Here is a 16,968-nt window from a genome sequence, read left to right as displayed (position 1 = left end):
TGTTTTACACTTGTTTGTTATGTATATAATTCCACATGTGTTAATTCATAGTTTTGATGCCTTCAGTGTGAATCTACAATTTTCATAGTCATGAAAATAAAGAAAACTCTTTGAATGAGAAGGTGTGTCCAAACTTTTGGTCTGTACTGTAGATATATATATTTTTTTTTATTAAGTTTAGCCTCTATTTCTGAAAAAGTTTGTGATAGGATTTGAACTCACAGCCCAAAACTTCAACCATTACACTATATAGCTGCATAGGCAACCAGCAACCAGCAACCAGCAACCAGCAACTGGCTATGCATCTGTTATAGCTGAGTGGTTAAGTGCCTTGCCTCTAATATAGAAGGTTCTGGGTTTGAATCCCAGTGGAAAAAAAAAATCTGAAATACAGGCTAAATTAGATTTAAATACACTGGGGTGTCCCTAAGCACTGGCTCCATATATGGACATAGCTATATATGGAGGCTGAGCATTGATTCCTAAGCTGAGCTAGATTCCCAACACCTCCCCTCTTCAGAGCAGGGAGTGCCTGGGGTTCTCCCATTGACTTCCATTTTTCTTGGGTGCTCAGTAGAACACCCGAGCATCGCAAAGTGTTCTACACGAGCACTGCTCGATCAATACTACTTATAAACTGAAAACATATGTGCTAAATTATAGCCTCCGAACATTGATTTATAGAACAATTGAGTCAATCCATTCAATAATCAAATTTTCAATCTCATATGTCTATGAACAAATATCAGTAAGTCATATAACTCTTTGTATACTTACTCCCAGTATTGCTTGCTGGGAAGTTCAGTGTCCATAAACTCAGTGGAGTTTTCAACACACGTATAATTATTATCCTTGACCCAGGTAAGATTCACCATTTCAACGATATTTGACTGTATAGTCACGTTACAGAATCCTATGGACAGAAAATGAGTTATTAGGTAGTCAGAGGGGTTGTACATAGTTCCAAAAGCATGACTGCTTTCAAACAAAATCAGTGCCACACCTGCCCAGTGCCCACATCTTGAGTATGCAGGCACGGACTGGGACCTAAAAGTGGCCCTGGGAAAAAAAAAAGGAAAAGTGGCCCCATGTTGCAGGTGTGTCCAAAATGACTGAAAGCAGGGCAAAATAATTAGGCAGGTCCAGCAATACCATAGTGCAGAGCAATATACCTCCCCAGCTGAACCAAATACCACAGCACAAAATACTGCCATCTGTGCCAAAGTATTCAACTGTATCACTGCCCTGAGGATTCAGGTGGGCACCTGCGGCTGCCAGGTGCGTTAGAGAGAATCAGATCATTATGCACCTGGCTGGCGGCCATGAGTTGAGCTTAGGTGGTCCTCCAAGGAATCGGCCCATCGGGAAATTTCCCTGTATGGTCTATGGCCAAACCGACCCTGTCGGTTGATGCACAGCCCACTTTAACACTACCCCTGGACACACTTGTGGCACTTTTTTTCTGAAAGAATGGAACCATGTATTTCTACTAACAGATAAATTAATACATTTCATAGATATTCAAAATGCACATACATTTCTATTCTTTCTAAATTTTTGGAGGGACAGATAAGTATTGCTGCTGAGGTTTGTTAAAGAACATCACACCTTAGCCTCATGCACTTAAATGGATGACTGAGCACATCCAATGGACAAGAGCACTGCAAGCACTAGAAAAATTGTTTTTACTTAATTTCATACAACGCTTTCTAAATAGCACAGTATATTACTCTATCGAAAGGACATTACAATAATCTGATTGTTGCCTTTCCTCATGGAAAGATTTGACACTCACTGTGCCACTGGCAGCACCTAGAACACATAGGGGGACTGAGTGGATCAAATATGAGAGATGGGGACCTTCAAAGGGGTTGTCCACTTTTAAACAAATTATTGCCTATACTCAGAGTAGGCCTTCACTAGCTGACCTGTTGGAGTCCAACACACTGCGCTACCAATTGTAGCGGTGCTGGACTGATCAGCTCAGTCCACTACAAAGTAGATGGAGATGTCTGCTTCCAGCACTGGAGCGATTGTTGAACAGCTTATCGGTGGGGGAGGGGTGCCAGATGTTGGGCTTCCACAGATCAGCTAGTGATGGCCATCACTTAATAAAAGGTGTAAACCCTATTTTATTTTATCCATTCACCAGGTCTGCATTATGAATACAGGCAGCAATCATTGGGCACTCATTATGGCAATATATCAGTCACCATGCTGGTGACTACGTGGGTATGCAGACAGGTGTTCTCCTGCTAAGGGCTCATGCACATAAATGTATTTTTTCGCTATGTCCGTTCCATTTTTTTTGCGGCCCATATCCAGAACCATTTACTTCAATGGGGCCGGAAAAAAAACTAAAACGGAAATTACTCGATATGCATTCTGTGCCCGTATGTCCATATGGCCATTCCACATAAAAATAGAACATGTCCTATTATTCTGACAGGGATAGGGATATTCTTGTAAATTTAGTTTTATTGAGTTTTCAAGGATAAAAGCATACAAAATAATCCCTGCATGTTTCATCCATCAAGAATAATAACATTAATAAGCTGAGATATATGAAATTTTACAATTCCAACAGTAAAAATAATAATAAAAAAGGTCAGTCAGTCAGCCGAAAAATTGGGAAAACGTTGAAAGTAAGGGCTATTTGACCATGAAGGAGAGTGATGGGGTGCTGCGCCAGATGACCTGGCCTCCACAGTCACAGGACCTGAACCCAATCGAGATGGTTTGGGGTGAGCTGGACCGCAGAGTGAAGGCAAAAGGGCCAACAAGTTCTAAGCGTCTCTGGGAACTCCTTCAAGACTGTTGGAAGACCATTTCAGGGGACTACCTCTTGAAGCTCATCAAGAGAATGCCAAGAGTGTGCAAAGCAGTAATCAAAGCAAAAGGTGGCTACTTTGAAGAACCTAGAATATGACATATTTTCAGTTGTTTCACACTTGTTTGTTATGTATATAATTCCACATGTGTTAATTCATAGTTTTGATGCCTTCATAGTCATGAAAATAAAGAAAACTCTTTGAATGAGAAGGTGTGTCCAAACTTTTGGTCTGTACTGTATATCTATATATTATTAGATAGAAAGGGGTCCACCTTTTAATCAATCAGAAAAAAGAAAAAAAGGAGCATGAATACAGTAAATGGGGAAAAAAGAAAAAGGAGAACAAAACAGGGAATAACATTGTCACGTCATGACGATATCTTAAATCAAAAAAGATTTAGGGAGAAAGAAGAAAAAATATAATATTCTATTAGGGGCCAGTCCTTCCAATCTGAAAAATGAGAAATGCACACGGCTGGTCTCCGTGTTTGGCAGATCCTTAATTTGCGGATCGCAAAACATCCAACGGTTGTGTTCATGAGCCCTAATCTGTCTTTTCTAAGCACAATCTAGCAATTTATCGTAGTTTTCAGTCAATGATTTATTTACCTTTGGGTGTTTTGCTGCATTTGCTGTCAGACCACTCGAAGCATTCAGACCACGGTAACACACTTGTAAATGAAGCAAATAAATAATATAAACTGTATGCGATGATAATGTTATAATATATAGTGACCATTGTCGAAATCAGGACCATGGTAATTCCCACTCCTGCAGAATCGAAAAAACATAAAAGCACAAGCTGTAGTAAAAACATGTAATGACAGATTACAGTAAACTCAGTACATAAATGCAATGTTATAGTATAGCAATAGATTAGAATAAATTAAAAAAATATATAGATTTAAAGCGGTTGTCTGACTATATTTTTTCAAAAGGAGAGGAAATTGCAGCATGATTTTAAAAAAGTATTCCCGCTGTTCTTAACCCCCTATAAATTCTGTCCCACCGTTTAGAGTGTAGTAACTATATGTCTGTATACCGCATGTGACCATAGCTGCTAATCTCTGACCTTAAAGGTATACACCACAAAACCGCTGAGGCCAGTGATTGGATGCAGTGTCTCAGACGGTATATGGGCACATCACAATTGCAATTAGGAAGACAAAGCACAGTGGGGAAGGCGGTAGGATGGACCTGGAATGGAGGTGGTTCATTGTGGTGAGAATATGCATGCATATGTGTGTATGTAGTAGGGTGTATATGTACCGAGTATGTGGATTTCTCTACTTGCCACATAGTTACATAGTTGGTACATGCCTCTCTAAAAAGTCACTGAAGTCTCCCCAATCAAACACCTGTCTAGTGCACCCATTGTCCCCATAAACAATACCAGTCCAGTGTAGTCCCATAAGTAACACCAGTAGAGTTTCCCCTATAACTGCCATGAGTGTTTCCCAAAAATGATTACAATGTAGTGTTACCCACAGTTGGCAGGAGTGCCACCCCATAAACAATGCCATGAAAGTGTCCCTGATTAACTTGAGGAGATTGCCCGCATAAATAACATCAGTAGGATGTACAGTGACAGCTAAGTGTCCTCCAATAAGCAGTGCAAGAAGAGTGCCCCCAGTCATAGCAATGCAGTATCTCACATAGACAACACAGGAGAGCACCACTCCCTGCGAACACACATAAAAAGCACCAGCATGGGCAATGTATGGACTATCAGATGAGCATTTAATACCACTATTAAGCAAATTTTATATTATCGTTATAGCAGGCTCCTGTATCTGTAAGTATTGCGCTCAGAGGGACATTTAGACTATTGATGCTCTACTGACCTTCAAATAGAGGAAGCACCTTCCACATGGCCACGGGTCCTGAACTGGAAAATTGTCCAAGGGAACATTCCAAAAAGAATAAGGGTAACCCAGCAAGAGCCAGCATGATAACATACGGGATAAGAAATGCACCTAAAAAGTAACAGAAATACCATTGTTGGCACAGCCATTGATTAGGTTATTGTATGAGTTCCCTTTTACATATATTAGCTTAACCTTGTCACACACTAGATCATTGGTCAGCAACCTCTGGCGCATTATCTGTTATAAAGCCTAATTTTTTTTTAACATTCGCCATGCACTTCTATAGGTGTTCTGAGTACAGTTGAGCAAGTGTGCATGCTGGGAGTTGTAGTTTCATGACAGTTAGATTGTCAGAGATTGCTGACCCTTGCAATAATGACAGAGTAAACTGCTAATTTTGGTGCAAGTGGACAACAATTTAATGTGTTTGAGGTCTCCTTACTCTTTCCCCATGGCAGATGTAGGAGGAGAGAAAGATTTATCTGTTAGATTTCAACATGTCCAATCTTTTTGTCTTCAGTGTAGATAGGCCGCCAACAGAAGTGCATGCCAGTGGCTAATTCCTGTCTCTCCACTGAGTTCACATGCACATGCAGTGGCAAAAGAGATAGCTGCCGGCCAAATGTGCATTCGGCTGACAGCTGGCTAATGTGTATGGTCAGCCATAAGTCCTCCAAACAAGTTAATGTATTGTTGGATGAACCCCCCAGTTTTGAAGGGACTGGATGTGATATCAATCTAATGTGTATGAGGAGCCCCCGACGCTCCCTGAGATATGATGTCAGGGCAGAGAAGGATCTCTTGTTCTGAATTTCAGCAACCAATCTTTTTGTTCTACTGGGAGATAAGCCACCACCAGTGGTGTCCTAGTTGATTAACTCACTATTCTTTCTCCCCATTGAAAAGACACGTTTGTCAGGCTGAGCATATATTTGAATGGGGGAGTTGAGTTAGTTAGTTTTGGGCAATTCTATTGAATGTATATGGACTTTTTTTTAGTAATTGCAGACTTAAATAGCTGTATACATAGCATGTTTATTCACTTTCTTCAATCGTTGCCCAAGTGAACTAACATTACTTCAGTAAATACCTTCCTCAACGTTGACAAAAGATTAAATCACCAAGGCCCAGTAGAAAGCGAAGATCCTGCCAATATTTGTTTTGGTTTTGGAATAGCAGAATTACGTGTATGTGCAAATGGCGATAGCACATTGTAATCCAGGCAAATAGGTTCTTCGTAGAATTGGAAGCCTGGACCTCAACACTTCGAAGACAGTATGTGAAATCTCTCCGTAAAAACTCAAAGTCCCTCAAAGTGACTGTTGTCAGAAAGTGGCTTTCCGTACGGTCATCACACTTCCACTTGTGGTTGCATTATACTTATCATCCAAGGGATAAAGTTGAGAAAATAGTTGTAAGACCTATGACCACTATGTAACACAGGTCTAGTGTGGTTCAGATGAAGTTGTAAGAGACCCTTTTAGAAGGTGCAGATGCCTCTAATGTTCCAAACCTTAGCAGGCAGAGTTGCCCAATATACCTTATGAGCTAGAAGATGAGAGGATTGGGCAAACATATTCTCTCACGTGTAGCTACAAGAGAAACAATTATCATTATGCAAAATCACAAAACTGAAACTGCTGACAGTATATAGATGATGATGATTAGACTTAATTTGCATTAGTTCCCCATTAGCCATGATCCACAGTCTATAGCGTCTGAGGTAGGTGTGGCTGTGCCTTCTACATGTTTCAAATAAGGGTTCCTCAAGTTTAAGACCATATCATAACGGTATGCCGGTTCCTTCAAAGGCTACATTTCACCTCTCTTGATATGTCTGTTTTAGTAACAATTTGCATTTAATAACAATTGTGGAGCATCTTTTTGCACGTTACTCTATGTTGTGCCATTCATTGGTTATTCCTTCTGGAAGTTTATGATTGATCAGCAGGTCCAACTCGGTTTTATCAGTTGGAGGTGTGTCTCTGCACAGTCTAACACTGGCAGTCCTGATTGGATAGTGTCAGAATGTGCAGAGACACACCCCAACTGGTAAAACCCACCTGGACCTTCTGTCAATTTATTCATAAATGTTTAACAGGAATTAAAGAGTAATGGCACAACATAGAGTAACATAGAAAAGATACTCTAGAATTGTTACTGTGTGGTGATCGAAAGTTATATTAAAACAGACATAGGTGACAGGTGAGAGATGACAGGTCCTCTTTAAAGTCCATTCTAAGTTTCTATTTATATGTGACTATCCTATCAAAAAATAAAGCATTGTAGTCAATTACCTCCTCCATGTTGAAAGGTAAGGTAAGGGAATCTCCACACATTTCCTAAACCAACAGCATAGCCAACCATTGACAGGAGGTACTCCGACTTGCTGGACCAGTTTCCACGTTCTGTGTTCTCATCTGTGTTTTCCACTCGTGAATCCTAGTGATAATAAAAGAAGCCATATCAGTGAATTGTTCCCTGCCTTCACCTGAGACAAATCCCTTATCTCTTCTGTTACCCATTTTTGCCATTTGTCTGACATTATTGACTTTTTTACGCATAAGACATTGGACTTTTAGTAATTATTCATTTTCAAAGCCTTTAACATTTCAATAACCTCGGTCTGCTCTTGACGCTTTATTGACCAGACATATTTGTTCTCCTCATGGCTCCTTGGCTGTTTTTTTTTTTTTTTTTTTAGCTTTCATAATATTTAAACTCTAATCAAAGATTGAAGACACTTCAAATACTCACTGTTTGCTTCGCTGACAAGGTATTTCATGTAGTTTATAATAGATGTCAACTTAGTTCAGCCCCTTAAAAACTTCAAGATCAAGGGCTGTGTCCTAGGGCTTAATTGGATGATTCAGGATTAACAAACCTGCCACCGGAATGAGCACCTAAAAAGCTAGAACTTTATAATATACACTATATTAAAGCTCTGTTTTCTCAGGGAGCATAGTTGTATGGACTTTCTGAGGAGATTGACTGTGATCATATCAACAAACTCATAAGGCAAAATAGACACCTGCTTAGGGCTATTCATATATAAGACAGTTGGGAAATATGTACAATTCTGTAACCTGTATTTGATTTACATTCAATGTTTTATATTATTTACATATTATTTCACCTAATAACAAATGATGCATAATGATATGAAGTGCACATGTATGTAGGGTCAATGGAAATGTCCAGCTGGTGGCAAAATTTAGAGTGTACCTCCAATTATAAAACAATTTTCCATGAACAAATAGTGAATGTGAATGTAAGAAACTTTGTAATATATCTTGTTAAAGATAAAGGCTTCTATCCACTTTTATCAGGCTGCTTTTCTCTTTTCTGCTTTAAACATTGATGTTTATGGAGAGTTGAGGAGGGAGGAAGAGGCTGCTAGATGAGAGACACAAACTACAGTTCCTTAGATCTGCTACACTTACAAACTTAAAAACTGGCATCAGCCTCCTCATCCCTCCTCCCCTCTCCATCATCTTTTGTGTGTGAGGCTGAAGATAGAGATGTTCCTATTAGATATATGAAAATGAGTGAAGAGACAGAGAAGGTAATCAGCATGAGAAGCCCTTGAGGAAGCATGATTCTTTAATAAGATACATTACAAAGTTTCTTATAGTCATCTGTTCTATTCATTTATGAAGACTTGTTATAACCGGTGGTACAGTTTAAATACAACCCTGACTGTTTAAAATGTGTGTGGGGGTTTGGAGGGAGAAGAGGTGTAGTGGTTAAAAAAAAATTGAACAACAAATAAATGATTCCTTTAAATCTCTGGTCACATCTACTTTGCAGTCTCTCTGTGAGTCTTTATTGTAGATTCTATCAAAATTGGCAGAAAATACAGGGTAACATGGTGAGCTATTTTTCTTTTCAAGTAGAAGACCATGATGAAACCAATTACAGTATAATCAAAGGAGTGTTTCAGGTCACAGAACAGAGAAATGGATATTCAAACACAAACTAAAATTCAGATTGTTATACAAATGTTAAAATTAATTATTAAGATTTCATGCATTTCATTTCAATTTTTATGGGAACACAATATGATGCCCAAAGAAGTCTAAGAGCCTATAGTGTATGTCTCTAATTCATTTTCTCTTGGAGCCATATGGAATCCAAGAGATAAAAAAATTCTGTCATGTTTCATCTGATGCAAAATAATGGATATAATGTACCTTAGGCTAGAATAATGGTGCAAATAAGTGTACCATATGGCGGTACACTGCATGCCTACTCTTTTATAGCAGCCCTAACAGTGAATGTCTATTTGTGAGATTTACTTTTCCCCTATTGATGATGCTTACTATGAAAGGCACAATCTGGGTGAATCACAATGTGCCGGTAGTGAAAGTTTTAAGTATAATTAAAGCTTTGGATTATTTTATTGTTCATTAATTACATAGATTCTTGTCTTCAGTCCTGAAGCAAAGGGAGATGTATTCTTTTGCAGTATGACAATACATCACTTATTATTGTATGGATTACAATAGCAGAATGATGATATCTGCAGTCATGTCCGGCTGGCTACCGTGCACTGCTACCTTACCTTATACAATGTAACTAAAATGCAAAACCACATTCACTAATCATTAAACCGGAATTTAAATCAACAGTGAAAATAAACCTTGCACTTTGCGTTTACAGTCAAACATCGCTGCTTGCTGCCTTAAGATTTACTTACTTTGCTCACCTATATAGCGCTGACTTATTCCGCAGCGCTTTACAGACTTTATTTCCACTGCTGATCTCAATGCATTACAAAGAACACAGGTGTAGCAGGGGTGGGTTTCACATTTACACAGTGATATCAGGTAACCCTACTGCCTTATTGTAACTTGAGTCAGCTCTGCTGCATCTAAAGAATTCAAGAAATTTTAGTTTTTGCAACCAAAATATTTAGATGGTTTAGCAAGAGTCACAAAAAAGAGCTGAACCCTACTTGCAGAACAACTCGAGAAAAAACATAAAAGAAAAAACATTTCTTGGCCGACTTCCCATACACTTGGCCTACTATTCTACTTGTTCCCTGAGTACCACTTGCACAAGTTAAGCACTTACCACTAGGTCCTTGCTGGCTTTCTTGTTACAGCACTTGAGGAAATTCGGTAAAAGCCCCATTCTTGAAGTAGACTTTAACAGAGGATGTATTATGTCCCTGTTCTTCTCAGGTGATGTGATTGTCCTTTGTACCTCCTCCCCCTCCTCACACACTGGAAAATGAGATTCTCATAGAAGTCTCCTTTTTAAAGACAGATCACCACCTCCCCATTTTTTTTTATTTTTTTAATTACGAGCTTTCCTAGGTGGGTTGGACTAATTATTTTGCAACATTCAATGCAAATCATTGAGGTGCTGGGAGTTTCAGTCAGATAATAGTTGACTCAGACTTTACACTTGAATATGTTGTTCTTGCCAAGTCAAACACACTTGTGCCAACCTGCTAGATTTTATTCATGAAACTATTGTACAAGTGCTTTGTGTTACCTGTGTTAATATATGGGGGGTATAAACAAAAGAGAAAGGCTGTTATCATCCATAAAATGATATAGGTAGGTGATATGTGCCAAATATTTACCGGGGCACCTACCAATTGCATGTATTGTAATACAACTGGTGTCCTTCACTAGAGACAATTGAATCCATTCTAAATGAAAAGTCAAATCCAAATCCAAAATGTTCGCAACTAATGTGAATTTCCTCGTGCTTTATGGTAATAAATCAGTCTTTCTTAATATGGCGGCTGCGCATGTTACAAAGTGAGAGTAAGAAGCCCCGGAATGCAAGATCACCCATAATACCGCGCAGCCAACCAATCCATAGATAGCCATCCCCTGTGATGTCACAGCCCTATAAAACCCTCATCCCGCACAGTCCCCGACATTGTCCTGTGAGCTGAGCATAGGGAGAAACGTGGCAAGTGCTCATGCGCTTGGAACAGTGTTGCTGAAAACGATTAATAGAAGAATATTGGAGAGGCAGAGTGCAGGGAGACTGCAGGGAGAGTGCAGGGAGAGTGCAGGGGAAATTTATGCTGTGCCAGTTTTATTTATTTATTCCTACATTTACTTATTCCTACATCAGCCATTAATGTAATTCAATACCAATAAGACGGAAGCCTTTATTATTCCGGGGCCAGCGTGCCGACCAATACCATCCAGCCTGCACTCCTTAGGAGGGCCATGTCTTAGTCATGACCATCCTCATCTTTTGCTGACTTCACTTCTACCAAATCATCCTTCAAAGTCTCCTTATCCTAGAAAAGTCAGCCAGATGCAGAGAAAGAAGAGGAGCGGGATGACATATGATGACATATTCTCATCGATATAAGATGATGTGGAAAAGGAGGAAAAGCAGATGGCAGAAGAAGGGTTCCCACTTGTAGGGCAGGAGAGCAATAGGGTTGGAGAAGTGGGTATGCCAGAGCTGATATTCTCTGTTTACTGTCCAATAACCTGCAGGAGATTGAAGGCCAGAACAGCAATAATATGCATATTGTGCCCCTACCTAACCAGCCAAACCCCATGCCAGCAAAATCCGCTGTTTACAGGTGCATTTAAGCTGCCTCGCTGCCATTAACAATGAAGACCAACTATACAGTGCGGTCTTCATTATTACATGAAAGGCAGCTGCGGGCTAATTGGCTGTGCAGTCCTTCACCGCAGGATGGCTGCAACCTACACACAACACGGCCGCTCGTGAGGCTGTACCCTAAGGCAGAGTGGCCTGAGATTTATAGGGATTTAATTTCTTGGCTAGCTTCGACGAAGTTGCCGAATTAAATTTTTCAATATTTTGCACATCTCCAATTATTACAATTATTAAAGAAAAACTCCTACTGTACACAATTAAAAGGGGGTTGTGTCACTTCAGCAAATAGCATTTATTATGTAGAGAAAGTTAATACAAGGCACTTACTAGTGTATTGTGATTGTCCATATTGTCTCCTTTTGCTGGGTTGATTCATTTTTCCATCAAATTATACATTGCTCACATCCAGTTGTTATGACCACCCTGTAATCCAACAGTGTAGGTCGTGTTTGCACACTTTGGAAAAAGGGTCGACCTCTCTAGTGGCCGGGACCATGAGAGTACAGACAGGCATGCATGGGCAGCAGATTCTGTCCCGGCCACCTTGTATCTGTGCATTTGCAGCGGTAGTTGTAACCCCTGGATATAAGCAGTGTATAAAGTGATGGAAAAATAAATTAAGCCAGCAAAGTAGGCAATATGGACAATCACAATACAGTAGTAAGTGCCTTGTATTAACTTTGTCTACATGATAAATACCATTTACTGAGGTAAAACAACCCCTTTAATGCATATGAATAGTATCTGCCATAAATATGTCATACACTACATGAGAATCCAAGATCCTCACTTGGGGTCCAGTTACCTACCAAAGTACAGCCGCTTATTATTGCCTTGACAACCAGCATCAGAGTACATGTGCTGTCTGTCATTAGAAATTAGCAAAGTATTAGAAAATTTGATTTGGCTGCTTCGCCTAATTTTACAAAAAAAAATTTGCTTTGTGACTAACTACTTCATCACAAAGTGGATTTCTTTGTAACAAGTAGATGCAATGACAGGGAGCTGCAATTGCGACGCTTCCCGTCATCGTACCCCTCAGATGTATCTGATAGTAAAAACACAGTGTAAAATTAACAGAACAATAAATTAAATCATACTTACCTCCTCCATTTGCTCGCAACAGGCCGGCCACCGCCAATTTGCTCGCAACAGGCCGGCCACCGCCATCTCGATTGAAGATCTGGTGCAAAATCTTGTGCGGCCCGAGATTACGTCATCACGCCGGCATGGTGATGTCATATGTTTTTTTACATTATTTCAGGTAAAATTGATTCGCTACCACGAAGCCCAAGGAAATTCGGCTTTGCAGTGAATCGAATATTATCCTGAAATTCTGATCGCTCAACGCTAGCGGTCATTTTCGTCAAAGTGGTGGCTACACACATGGTCATCATGAACATGTTGATTTATAGATGGGGTACTTAAAGTGTAAATGTCATTTTATTTTTCCAATGTGTTGGGGCAGTGATGCTGACCATTTTTGTAATATACTTTACTTACTGAAATTGTACATTTCTGTTCGAAAAATAGCTCTAAAGTGGCCCATTTTGAGCATTAGCAATACCAGCCTGTCTTCTGTTTACATAACATTGTAGACTTGCTCAGCATTGACCATGTTATGTAAACAAAAGACAGAAGAGCGTTGCTAAGGCTTAAATTGAGCCACTTTAGAGCTATTTTTCTAACAGAAATATACAAACTCAGTCATTAAAGTAAAAAACAAAAATGGTCAGTATCACTGCCTCTATACATTAAAAAAAATAGAAAAAAGAATGACAGTTACACTTTAACCCCATAAGGACCCATGGTGTACATGTACGTCATATCTGGCCAGGACTTAAGGACCAGTGACGTACATGTACTGCATGGTGATCGGGCGTTTGCAAGAGCTGCTCGATCAGCGGCAGGGGTCCGGCAGTCACTGATAGCAGGAACCCTGCGGGACGCGGCACGTGCGACATATGGGGAGGGAGGGAACTTCCTTAGGCATCGTGGCTGCCCATGACAGCCTGTGAGATCCAGCGCCCTGGATCTCACAGGCAAGAAGCTCTAAGTGTATTAGTTAGTTTTAACTGATGATATATTCTCTGGATAGATCATCAGAATCTGATCGGCGGGGGTCCGTCACCCAGGACCCCCGCCGATCAGCTGTTTGAGAAGGCAGCGGCGCTATAGCAGTGCCGCGGCCTTCTTACTGTTTACCGCTGGCCCAGTGACGTCACGACTAGTATCAACTAGCGTGGGCGGGGCTTAGCTCTGTTCACTTGAATGGAGCTTAGCCCCGCCCAGGCTAGTTGATACTAGTCATGACGTCACTGGGCCAGCGGTAAACAGTGAGAAGGCCGCGGCGCTGCTATAGCGGCGCTGCCTTCTCAAACAGCTGATCGGCGGGGTCCCGGGTGTCGTACCCCCGCTGATCAGATGCTGATGACCTATCCAGAGGATAGATCATCAGTTAAAACTAACTGCAGAACCCCTTTAATACACTTACTGCCAATGCATTACAATACAGGAGTATTGTAATGCATTGTAAAGGGGATCAGACCCCCAAAAGTTGAAGTCCCAGACAAAAAATAAAGTGAAAAAATAAGTTAAAAAAAAGTTTCAAGTAAAAAAAAAAAAAAAAAAGCTTCCTTTTCCCAAAATAAAGTGAAAAAAAATTGTTAACAATATGGAAAAAAAGAAAAGCAGAAATATTAGCTATCGCCGCATCCATATGGACCGGCTCTATAAAAATATAACATGACCTAACTAAAATAAAAACTGTGCTAAAAAAGCTTTTTTTTGTCATCTTACATCACTAAAAGTGCAACACCAAGCTATCAAAAAGGCGTAGGCCCGCCAAAATAGTACCAAACAAACCGTCACCTCATCCCACAAAAATTGAGCCCCTACCTAAGACAATCTACCAAAAAATAAAGACTAAAACATGATTTTTATTTTGTTTAAAAATTTCTATTATTGTGTAAAACCTAAATAAATAAATAAAATATACATATTAGATATTAGCACGTCCGTAAGACCTTCTCTATAAAAATATCACATGACCTATCCCCTCAGATGAACACCGTAAAAAAAAAAAAAAAACGGTGTCAAAAAAGCCATTTTTTGTCACCTTGCATCACAAAAAGTGTACCAGCAAGCTATCAAAAAGTCATAAGCACCCCAAAATAGTGCCGTCATCTCAATCCTCAAAAATTATACCCTACGTAAGACAATCGCCCAAAAAAATAAAAATAAAATATGGCTCTCAGACTATGGAGACACTAAAACATGATTTTTTTTTTTGTTTCAAAAATGATATTATTGTGTAAAACTTAAATATATTAAAGAAAGTGTACATATTAGGTATTGCCACATCTGTAACAACCTGCTCTATAAAAATATCACATGACCTAACCCCTCAGGTGAACACCGTAAAAAAAAAAAAACTGTGTAAAAAAAAGCTATTTTTTGGTCAACTTACATCACAAAAAGTGTAATACCAAGCGATCAAAAAGTCATGTGCCCCCCAAAATCATACCAATAAAACAGTCATCTCATCCTGCAAAAAATGAGACCCTACCTAAGACAATCACATAAAAAAAAAACTATGGCTCTCAGAATATTGAGACACTAAAACATGATTTTTTTTGTTTCAAAAATGCTGTTATTGTGTGAAACTTAAATAAATAAAAAAAGTATACATATTAGGTATTTCCGCATCCCGTAAGAACTTGCTATATAAAAATATCACAAGACCTAACCCCTCAGGTGAACACCGTAAAAAAAATAAAGTGTGTCAAGAAAGCCATTTTTTGTCACCTTTCATCACAAAAAGTGTAATACCAAGCGATCAAAAAGTCATATGCACCCTAAAATAGTTGCAATCCAACTGTCATCTGATACGGAAAAACGAGCCCCTATATAAGACAATCACCCAAAAAATAAAAAAAACTATGGCTTTCAGAATATGGAGACACTAAAATTTTATATATTTTTTTTTAAATGCTTTATTATGTAAAACTGAAACAAACAACCATGGAATTGTCGCATCCTTAACAACCTGCTCTATAAAAATACCACATGGTCTAACCTGTCAGATGAACATTGTAAATAATAAAAAATAAAAACGGTGCCAAAACAGATATTTTTTTTGCCTCACAAAAAGTGTAATATAGAGCAACCAAAAATCATACGTACCCTAAAATAGTACCAACAAAACTGCCACCTTATCCCATAGTTTCCAAAATGGGGTCTTTTTTTTAAGTTTCTACTCTAGGGTTGCATCAGGGGGTCTTCAATAGTGACATGGCAACTTAAAATTATGCCAGTGAAATCTGCCCTCCAAAATCCATATGGCGTTCCTTTCCTTCTGCGCCCTGCCGTGTGCCTGTACAGAAGTTTGCGACCACATATGGAGTGTTTCTGTAAACTACAGAATCAGGGTAATAAATATTGAGTTTAGTTTGGCTGTTAACCCTTGCTTTGATACTGGAAAAAATTGATTAAATTGGAAAATCTGCAAAAAAAGTTAAATTCTGAAATGTCATCTACATTTTCCTTTAATTCTTGTGGAACACCTAAAGGGTTAAGAAAGTTTGTAAAATCAGTTTTGAATACCTCAAGGGGTGTAGTTTCAAAAATGGGGCCATTTATGGGTGGTTTATGTTTTGTATGCCTGACAAAGTGACTTTAGACCTGAACTAGTCCTTAAAAAGTGGGTTTTGGAAATTTTCTGAAAAATGTCAAGATTTGCTTCTAAACTTCTAAGCCTTCTAAAAAGGGGAAAGCAGTCGGCACTCCTCTGGCAGAGTCGTGGTGCACGCGTCCAGGGTATGAAAAGCCCACTTACAATATGGAACAGAAGACCGGCACTTCACTAAGCCTTCTAACGTCCCAAAAAAAAGAAAATGTAATTTACAAAATAATCCAAACATGAAGTAAAGGGAAAAGTAAAGTAACAACTATTTTAGGAGGTATCACTATCTGATTTAAGAGCAGAGAAATAGAAATTTTGAAAATTGAGAATTTTTCAAAATTTTTGGTAAATTTGGTATTTTTTTATAAATAAAAATGAAGTATTTTCACTGAAATTTACCACTGTCATGAAGTACAATATGTGACAAGAAAACAATCTCAGAATGGCCTGGATAAGTAAAAGCGTTTTAAAGTTATTACCACATAAAGTGACACATGTCGGATTTGCTAAAAATGGCCTGGTCCTTAAGGTGAAAAATGGAAAGGTCCTTATAGGATTAAGGTAAGGCCATAAAAAAGCAGATCTTATTTTTTTACAAAAGGATCACCTGTAGAACAACAAACAAGGCCCATCCCTGTTCCATAAACTTGAAGACCCTGATAAGCAATTGAAAAACAGGTTTTAATGCAGCAATATGTACTGTCATAAAGAACTCTTCGTGGCCAAAGGCAGAGGACCCATTTAAACCCATATCTACTGTATAGCATAAGAAATACACCTAAATGAACCTGGCGACCTGCAGGCAAGAAGCAGATGAACCGACGTTGTGTAAACCAAGCTCCGCAAATTCTTGTAAATGAAATCAGGCATGGAAAATTCTTCCAGGTAATACTAGAATATGACTTTATGGGCTGAGGGAAGCAGGGACATCTTACACATTTTATTTAAAGCTCTAACGTGAAGGGAAGTAGTACATG

The 16,968-nt window shown here is 39.1% G+C and overlaps 1 protein-coding gene across 1 annotated transcript in view; it reads right to left on the bottom strand.

Annotated features, from left to right (window-relative positions):
* The window catches only part of LOC120977382 (sodium- and chloride-dependent neutral and basic amino acid transporter B(0+)-like), a 47,949-nt gene extending 37,995 nt beyond the window's left edge, over window positions 1–9,954 (bottom strand). Inside the window, exons 1-5 of the mRNA XM_040405310.1 lie at window positions 9,778–9,954; window positions 6,999–7,143; window positions 4,678–4,809; window positions 3,443–3,604; window positions 778–913 (exon numbers count right to left, since the gene is read on the bottom strand). Of these exons, the coding sequence (XP_040261244.1) occupies window positions 778–913; window positions 3,443–3,604; window positions 4,678–4,809; window positions 6,999–7,143; window positions 9,778–9,837 (635 nt within the window). The 5' untranslated portion in view covers window positions 9,838–9,954. The remainder of the gene's footprint in view (window positions 1–777; window positions 914–3,442; window positions 3,605–4,677; window positions 4,810–6,998; window positions 7,144–9,777) is intronic.
* Window positions 9,955–16,968: the final 7,014 nt, after the last annotated feature.

Source organism: Bufo bufo, chromosome 8 (genome assembly GCF_905171765.1).
Source record: "Bufo bufo chromosome 8, aBufBuf1.1, whole genome shotgun sequence".
NCBI classification, from domain to species: Eukaryota; Metazoa; Chordata; class Amphibia; order Anura; family Bufonidae; genus Bufo; species Bufo bufo.
The sequence above is the reverse complement of the archived record's forward strand: the minus strand, read 5'-3'. Positions and strand labels throughout refer to the sequence as shown.